This window comes from Opisthorchis viverrini, assembly GCF_000715545.1.
Source record: "Opisthorchis viverrini unplaced genomic scaffold opera_v5_312, whole genome shotgun sequence".
Classification (NCBI taxonomy): domain Eukaryota; kingdom Metazoa; phylum Platyhelminthes; class Trematoda; order Opisthorchiida; family Opisthorchiidae; genus Opisthorchis; species Opisthorchis viverrini.
Genome location: NW_008751970.1, coordinates 538,852 through 548,689, shown reverse-complemented (window position 1 = coordinate 548,689; position 9,838 = coordinate 538,852). Strand labels below are relative to the sequence as shown.

Here is a 9,838-nt window from a genome sequence, read left to right as displayed (position 1 = left end):
TGTGGATACTACTGATGAGGCATGCGAGTAGAGTTTTCCCGTAAATCCGCTTCGCGTCTCTTGAAAAGTGAGATCTATTATGGAATTTGTGGAGTCGCTTTGTAGCATTTGAGTAACAGTCAATGAATATCCAGGAAAGTTCAGGAAGGCGCGTTCAAGGAGAAGATGGATATTCAGTTTTGCAAACAAGATGCATACGAGAGTTTTTCTCCCCTGTCTAATAGTCTGTAGCTGTTCAGTTGGTGTTTCTCAAATAAACATCTCCGGAGCGAAGCCCTTCCTTTTCACTAGTAGCAACATATCGACTGTAAACCCCATTCAGTCAAGAGTATTAGTCGTTTTCTTCACTACAGACCGGATTAAGGATCTTATCGGTGGGCCATGTACTTTTATGAGTACTTGATGGAGGCCATATGTTCAGTACTGTGACTGTTTAGGATCCATTTATTCTGTGCAATTAAATCACGAAGGTGTTTCAGCATCTATAGTGTGCATTCTACTAATCATACAATCACCAACAACCAATCCAAAACTAGTTGCGGGTGGCTGCACGCTCACATCACCCTTTGTTTGAACAGTCGTCCTTCTGTCGTAGCCCAATCATTTTGTTGCGTCCACACCAAAAGGGAAGCACTGCACTCGAATCCGACTCTTTTTAGAGTTCATATCCTTGGCCAAAACTTTCCAGCAAATTCCAAGTGTCTGCGGGACTACTTGACTAGGAACTCCTTATAGGGCCAACGATCGGCAAAATCAGGACAGCTACTGCGTAGTCGTTCGAGTTGATGGGTCCACTACTCACATCACTCGAGTGTGAACTCATTCACCTGTTCACATATGAAAATCCAGCACGTCCAGCGTGCGTTGGTGTAATAATGGTAGCACACTGGTCTCGCATGCCTGATGTGCAGAGCTCTTGGGCCCACTACTCACATCATTCGAGTGTGAACTCATTCACCTGTTCGCATATGAAAATCCAGCACGTCCAGCGCGCGTTGGTGGAATAATGGTAGCACTCTGGTCTCGCATGCCTGATGTGCAGAGCTCAAATCTTGGCAACACTGACGAGTTTAATAAGAGCGAAACTCGAGTCCACTGCTTCGGCACCACTGACGAGTTTAGTAAGAGCGAAATTCGAGTCCACTGCTTGCTCCATTTGGTGTGGACTCACCAGAATACTTGAGCCGAGACAACAGAACGACTTTTCAAACGAGACTGACGAGAGCACGCATTCTACCAATCTCGCACTCACCTACAGCTGATTCCAGTTTTACCTTCCAGCTATGAACTCTGTGGGTGAGCAGTTTTTTAACCAACCGAAACACTCCGCACCAGTTTGAATAGGGAGATAATGAGTTATCTTTTCATTTTCTGTTCTGGTTGGTCTGCTGGTAACACGTTCTGAGCAGCTGAGTATTCATTCAATATTTTTCTATTGAAGGACGACATTCATGCGAGATCTGTCATGTTTGAAACAACGACAAACACTTATCATAAAGGAAACTATTCACAAGGTTTCTTAAAACCCTTCGATAGCCCACGAACGGTTTCGCTCTTCTTGTGGCTCATCAGGTAGGCGTCAACCTGATGTCCTACTTGAACACAAATCGGACTGTTTTCGAGAAAAACACTCATTTGCAAATCAGTTTGGTTTTCACGAGAGACTCAAGTAAATCTCTTGTTTATGACATTTTACAACTGAATATGCTACACACAGGTCGCCTCATGTTTCAGTTGACACGATATTCGAGATATCGCAGTATATTTTCATGAAGGAAACCATTCATGCAGTTAGGGCTAAGTATTTGCGTGCAGCGTCGACAAATTAATTTCAACACAGAAAACAATAAAGACTGGCCAATTCCATCACTTTAGCACAAGAACTACACACCTAAGGCTGAAAATTGTCACTCAGAAAACACGTTGTCCCAGAGACCGGATAATGCGTGAATGGGAATAGGCCAGATAGGATGGAAGCTTCATGGTTGTCACCGTGCACTCAGTTTACGGCTAATGACTGACCAGTATGATTACGTTCAATCTATTTTAAGGTTTCACCGTCTCTTGGTGGTAGTTGCGTCTACCTGAAAGGCCTACCCCAAAAGGGCGAAACCTGTCGTGGGCTGTCGAAGAGATCTCATCAACCTTGTGAGTAGTTTCCTGCATGATATAATCATCGTTCGGTTGTACTGCCCTGAGTATGAGCACATATCACATCCTAACTTTCTAGCTTGGAAAGCACAATGCGGCTCAATAGACCAACTCAGTCGTATTCACTACTCCTACTTCATTTACTATATTCAGTGTTACGACTTAATTTTGGACAGTGATAAGTAAATGTGGCGTAAAGCAACTTTACAACCCCCATAATTCTAATACCAAGGCTATGGGACATCGATAAACCGTACGGGAGTAAGTTCTCCCTTCGATCCATTTGCCAACCCACATTCAGACTTTATAATCCACCAGAGTAATGAAGAATCCCAAAATGGGAAGAGACTATGCACATGTCAGGTGACATGACCCTCTCTCCTTGATATCCATACACGTAGACCAAGAACGCCACAAATTCAATCTGGAAAACGCGAAATTTGCTATACGGAGACTTGAGACACGGAATAGAATTTTTGTAAGCATGGTACTTCATGGCAGATTTGACCAAGCGGTGCACCGAACTGGATCCAATTTACGTACCCCTACGTGCAAAAGACCAACATCTCAACCGGAACACTCAAGGAGGACCGAATATTGGATCCACAAAAAAAGGAATAAGGAACTCCTTTGAGTCAAACCAATGAAGGTCACAAGCCGGGACTGGAAAGGACAAAGGTCACTACAGCATCGGCCAGATTACGAGCAAGATTACGATTACAGGGGATGACAAGCTCAAACGTCGTGTGGGCATTGGCAAATGGGGACACAGGACAACGGGGCAACCAATGGAAGCGCCCGACCGAAAAATTAATCGCGATCAAAGGTCATCCCCTGCTAGCAGCACGTATATTAACACGCGCGTAACACTACTCAGCGCACAGCCACTAACCCACCGCTACGCACCACTACGCTTCCTAATAACGCACTGAGGATATCACCTTGACTGGTGATGGAACGTTTGCAATCAAATTGCCAAGCTCAGCGAACAAGCCAACGACCAGAATACCATCTATTCTCTCCATAATATAGACGCATATTTTAGTATGAGTGAGCTTATTTGGTAACGTATGGAGTCTCGTCCAATCCCTAATGAGTCCAAGGGCTAGTCACTACGTTCGATGACGACTGACCCTTATACGTGATAAATTTTGCGCAAATCACATCTGTATGTAACATTAGTAATACTTCATTGGAGTGGAGACAGAAGAAGCGGATGAGAAATGCCATTGATGTATTGTACACACTTACGTGTATCAAGGCAGACAGGGAGTTATCCAGGTCCTTCCATGTTGAGCCCTCTTTCAGTCCAACATATCCAGCTTTTAGTAGTTTTGTAGAGGCTACTCGGGATTGGATGTCCCATGGAAGACATTCGTCTGAAGTCTGAATGTTGCCAGATGCGGGGATGGGCTCTGGATAAATGTAAACTTGTACGTATTGTTTCGCATTCAAACAATGACGCACTGAGAGATCTGTTTTGGGAGGCCGGGCAATGGATTGGGAAACGCGGAAGAAGTTGTAAAATACACTAATTTCGCTTCACCGGATGCATAGAACTTAAAGTAGTAGGCTAGTACAAATCTTCACAAGGTACTGCTCTGACTGTCATTGCTTCGTAGGATGTGAACAGTACCATTTAGTCTTCAGAAACGTCTAATGAGTACAGCAAATGCATTGTCACCAAGCCATACAGTGATCCTCATAATGTCATTGGAGTTGGATGACCATAACGACAATCAAGTTTTAGACAGTATGCCACACAACAGCTGCTGATGTGAGAACTGTCCCTAGAAGTTAGTGGTTCCATGGTGACATTCTTATCATCTGTCACCTGTTTCAAGCCAACCGTCGCTCGTATCAACAGGTGGAAAGTTGATTCATTGCATTGCTGGAATCATGAGCTGGTGGGTATTTGAGGCATCCATCACTACATAGATCGGGTATGAGTTCATCTTTTCAAGAGAGGCACACAAGACAGTCACATCAATGAGGAGAACGAGTAATTAGGAACTGATCACCATCGATAGCATAACACTAGAATTCAACACCGATTCTTCGTTGCAACAAGCATACGCCGCACGACAGCTGGTGTGGCGTGAGTGATTTATCAGTTGTAGGACTCATGGTTCTACATGGGCTGAGGATACTGCCACGGCTCCAAGACCGATAGAGGACAATTAGTGTCCTCAACCAAACCTTTGGGATTACAAGCCTTATCGCAAGATAGGCTTGGCAGAGGTGTTCGGTGGGAAACGCCAGTGCATTAGATTTTTCAGAGAACAGGCCACCACACATCCCATCCCACAACATAGAGGACCAGGGCAGCGTGTTAGCCAGACCGCTAAGAACTAACCGTCCTCGAATGAGTGACTCTATGAGTATTTCAGGGACATCCCGCAGTTTAGCCCAATGTTTGTTTGATCTAGGCATTCAGATGAAATAAAATCTCATTGTCAGGGACAATGATAACGGATACATATTCATACCTGTTAAACTGACTGTGGAGTTCACTTCCGGGTGTTCACCATTGTTGGTGCCAGACAAGGGTGAACTGTTTGCTATGAGACGTCTTAAGCGTTGGTTGTCAGTCTTCAAATAACTCAATTCCCATCTCATTTTCAAGAGTAATTCATGCGTCGCTTGGTCTGTTCCTGTTTGCGGGGAGACGATCTTCAAAGGATCCAGATTTCCACGCTTCCTACCATCTGGCAATGGTAATGACATTCGGGCACCCGGAATATTGGTGAAAACGGTTGCCGTTGGGTTGCTATGTGTATAAAAACGGCAACATTCTTTCATAAGAGGGCGATCACGTGTGAAATTCTGCGTAAAATCGATACCACTTTTTGCAAATGTGAAGTTTGGAAAGAAGTCCGAGTTTGATGACGAGATGGCCCTTGCATATTTTAAGTCCGGTAAAATGCTTAGAACACTTTCTTTGCAGTCATATAAATTCTAAATGGTCTAGTAAGAAGAATACACCTATAACTAATATAAGGGTTCGAAAAGGAGAGTAGGCTGCAACACAGTCGGTAGATGAATTTTTCAAATTGGAAAGCCACTCATATATCCGAATTAGAGACACACCTTTAGAACAACTGATACTCACTTGATCGATACCATGTTAGTCGGCGGAATCGTTCAGTGTAATCTACCGAGTGCCGTCGAATCACTTCAAGGTCGTCCGACGAAATGTTCTCACGACCATTGCTATGGCTGCTTAACTAGGACAACCGATCGCTTGTCACCAGAAGCGTCAGATGAAAGCACTTGCTCTGCCACGATCAAAATGTCTCTAATAGTGAACCGTAAGTGGCTCGCCAACTTGTGGAAAAACTTTTCTGGCTCTCCTTTAAGGCCGCTATATCATTTATATGCGTTTGACAAAAGTGACCACATTCACACCGCATAATTACAATGTGTGTTTTCCGGATTAGAAACGAAGATAAAACTGAAGAACAACACAAGACAGGTGCCACTCGAAATCATCAAAAGCGAGGAGTCACGGGGTAGTATCAGATTGTATCGTCTAGCTAGCCTCCTTGAAAGGAGAAATCTAGTCTCGTTCATGTTGTCTGTTTTTCAAGAATGTGCACTTAATAAGGTGGGTATTCATTGAGGAAATTATCTTACCTACACCAATGTGAATCTCCTCACAAGTCATTCAGGTCAGCATACTCTAGCTTCACTGTTAGCGAGTGAACAGTTGCCAGGTCAAACGGTCCGCGCTTCTTTGATGGGGCTAGCGCGCCAAAATTTTGCGGGAAACCGGCATCTTATTCAAGGGAGCTGGGTCTACTTGGAGGGAACGGATTGGTCATCTGACACAGCAGTCAAACGACTCTCATCGATACAGGAGTAAGTCGCTCAACGCCCAACTTATGATATTAATATGCAGTTTATCATATAAGAGCAAATAGCGAGCGTGTCTTTCCATCCACTTTGTTTGTGTCGTTTAGTTTTTTCCTCCTCCCCTGTTTACATGGTCACTGTCGCAAAACCAAGTTCCGGCACTTTGCTGAAAGTCTGGTGTACTTTTTGGTGTTTTACTTATTCTATAGTTACAAGCCAATACGGTTGAAGGGATTCAGTACGCGACAGCTCTACAAAACAGGATATTGAACTGTACCGGTTTGGTGAACAGATGCATACGTATAAGCTAAGCATAGTCGTTTCCAAATTGATCTTGGTTCACTTCTAATTCTACCTAGCGAGCGTTTTCGAGAGAAACATACTTTGTCACGCGGAGTGGATCATTCTGTCTACCATCCCGATCACCTGTATCCATACTGCTTTTTGAACGTTTTTTAAAGGCTTTTCCAAGTGTCGGTCGGATCTGTGAAACGATTGGGAAAAAGAAACAAAACCTTAATTGCGATAACGTTGGATAAAAATATGAAAAAAGCGAAACAGATGGACTTCGTTTCTAAGCAAACCCTAGGATACACTACTTATAAGGTTGCTGGGTTCTAGGTGAGTCTCCCCTCAAAGCCAAATTGGTATGCACATGAGTGTATTTCACCAATGCCTAGGTTTGTTTCTCCAACAGAAAAGTGCAAACAAATTATACATGTCCTGAATACTTGTAGATAAATAAAAGTTTTCTGGGAGATCAGGTCGTTTTTTCCAAGGCTTAACGGGTTTGCGCCCAAGCAGGTGTAACGTAAATATATCTGACAAAATTTGCGCCATAAACGCATGGGGGGAGGGGTTGGGTGGCACACACGCATGCACAAGTGAAACCTGTGGCTCAGGTGCACTCGGTGCAGTGCTCCAAAATGTCAGTATATAAACAAAGAGTGGGTCAAAAGCGGACGGCAAGCTGAAGGACGAATAGGGTGTGCCTGTGCATGTGTTGCGTGGATGACCACCGGCAAGCGGAAACAAAAAAACACTGTCATCGAAGTGGGATTGCAGCTAACTGCATGAAAAGTTGTTCTAGGAAAGCGCACACTTCCCAAATGGAAGATAGTTTACAAGAGAATCGATCGACGCACTTTACGGATTTTGTGTGTTTATTTGATTCACATAGTTGTTTGGGGACAAGTATTAGCTGGAGTACTTTGCACTGTTGGTAACTATGCCCGGGTGCATCGGGTGGCAACTGATCTCATCAACTTGTGAAATTCTAGTCATTCAAACCAGTGGACATCAATCGCTTTCTAAGTTTCTGCTTTACAATCAGTGAACTAATGGGCTACAGTATAAAAGTGTGCCATGTGAAAACGAATGGACAAGTAGTAATAATGGTTGCACATTAGTGTATACAACAGTATTGGTTGTTGATCAGGTGGCTGTTGATCTGTTCGCCGAGCTTGGCAGTTGGCTTGTAAACGTTTCGTCACCATACGAGGAGACATTATCAGTGCGCATTGCTGATGTCTTCTCATATGGTGACCAATAAACTCACCTGTGTGTACAATAGTTGTAAGAAGGATAATTAAGCTGAGTAAAAAACTTCGAGGAATCGATTAGTTGTGTATGACCTACCCAACGCGAGCGCTTTCCCGCCGAATGTTCGAGGGTATCTGGAGACTGAACCGAGATCGTGGTCCCTGTGGAGTCCGAACCAGTCTGCCCGACTACTGAAGTTGTATCCTGACTGCCATTGCTTGTACCGCTTGCCAAGCTATTCAGGCTTATGGTTTCCTGGGTATCTTCTGAGCGTTCGGTATATAAATCACATCAGAGTAGATTATACAGAAAGCATTTTCAATCCAGTGGAATTTCAAACATAAAAAATTCAGCAAAATCTGGACATGTTGTAGGCAGCTAGGTGAGGGCTAGGTAATAGGCCTGATATAGACGACTTGAAGTAACCGTGCTGAATTTTTTTATACACAATTCAACGGCTTTCTGCGCTACGCTATTACGGTAAAAAGCCAGCTGCCATTACTCTTAACACTACGCGATTGGTATTCAGTTACTCATTCGGAGCAATTGTTATATTAATTGTCTAATATACACATTCAAAAATCACTCATCTCAAGTACGTTTATTCCGCTTGTATAAGGCTTTGAGTGAACTTCTTCTAGAGAAAGAAGGATAATCGAACTTGGGAGTTCAACGGCTGGAGTCTCGCTTTCGCTTCATTCAATCCTTATGCAATTTGGATGACAGCAAGACAGACCAACAACCGGTAACCCTTTAATGCCGGGACTTTGAGGAAAAACAACCAGCTTTTGTCCCGGAAAACAAGTAGGACAGAGAGTCGGATATATAACATACTTCATTCCAATTTGCCGTCTTACACGGTGTTCTTAACCGGTTTTGTACACGTGCATAAGATTTTCTTTGCCATAAGTGATGGACCCTACCATATTCCATCTAAAGTGTTGTTGTGTCACCACACATCCTACTTTTGGTTAGTTGAAGGATGGTGAATTACTTTCGAACCAACACGGTTTTTATTCATGAATCCGGCGGCAACACCATAGAGAACGAGTTTGAACGTTCGAAACAGGTTGAAGTGCCAGATGCAGCTGAAACACTCGGTTTCTCGATCTTACTCACATTTTCTTCTAAAACGGTATATTGCCTTACAGAATGAAGAAGAATTTGAACGGCTGCAGGATTCCAAAACAGGCCGTAATTAACGACTTGTATACTCAGAAGAGAGAAGTACCGCTTGCTATGACCATGGTCGAATCAGCTGGGATGGACTAAGTGAACGCGACCTCATAAACAGAGACACGCAACCTGGAAGCAATATAGAATTATGATCTGATAAGCTGTAGCGTTCCTCCTTAGTGATGATTCATTATTGCCGTAATTCGCCTAAATTTTTATCCTCCCCTAATCTGGTCAGATAATGCTGCATGACTACGAAGTTGTATCACAAAGTCCCATCGATCGTGTGTGTCGTTACTTTGGGAGTAAATTTCTGCCACATGTTGTAATCTAATTGGGAATTACCAATGACTGTCTCCGTGTCCCCATGTAGAGCGTTTTACGAAATTCGGACACTGCAGTCGTCTCCCATGCTTGTGAGTAAATAGTGCTACCGAATTTTGCAACTGTTTAAAAATCGGTCCAGCTAATTGACACCGGGTGAACATGCCTTAGATGTAAAAAGAGATTTGACAAGACAAATGTTTATAGAGGCTAAGTTGAATTCTGGTGAGACACGATTTAGCGTTCAGCCGACAAGTTTAGGCCAACATGTCCATCACCGATCGAACGGTTGAGCTTGTGATTGACTGCCAGTTCCGTTCTGTTAGGTGCGGTAGCAAACAAGTCAGGAGGCATTACGAATTATGCAGCACTGTCCCAAATTAGTCAAACGATGAATCACTTACGCTGGCTGGAATTCTCTGGTACGGTGCGATAGGAATTCGATCGCCCCGGGCGACGTTGTTGCGCTTCGTGTACTAATTGCAGTTTGTGCATATCCGATCGTAGTTGATTTATGGTGTTTCGAAGTTCACAGATTTCCGAGTCCTGAAAAAACAGGGGAGTAATTTGTTTTCCGACTGAAATACAAAATATCTTCTTTTTTCGGAAATTTTCTCGACAGACCGCAGTATTGTACGCGTCATCTACTTGACGAGGCCGTTTGCAGATTAAACACTTTCTTCATGCGTTTCATTGAGACGTATTAGATCCGTTATGCGGGTCGTCGCATATACAGCGAATAGTACCAAGGTTAGTTTTTCATTGGAGTAACAACGAACAGATCAACCTG

The 9,838-nt window shown here is 43.5% G+C and overlaps 1 protein-coding gene across 1 annotated transcript in view; it reads right to left on the bottom strand.

The window, feature by feature from the left end:
• T265_14984 (hypothetical protein) overlaps positions 1 to 9,838 on the bottom strand; it is a gene marked incomplete at both ends in the record, with an annotated part of 54,597 nt that overhangs the window by 17,209 nt on the left and 27,550 nt on the right. Inside the window, 5 exons of the mRNA XM_009176080.1 lie at positions 3,403 to 3,626; positions 4,641 to 4,921; positions 6,390 to 6,490; positions 7,645 to 7,814; positions 9,453 to 9,594. Of these exons, the coding sequence (XP_009174344.1) occupies positions 3,403 to 3,626; positions 4,641 to 4,921; positions 6,390 to 6,490; positions 7,645 to 7,814; positions 9,453 to 9,594 (918 nt within the window). The remainder of the gene's footprint in view (positions 1 to 3,402; positions 3,627 to 4,640; positions 4,922 to 6,389; positions 6,491 to 7,644; positions 7,815 to 9,452; positions 9,595 to 9,838) is intronic.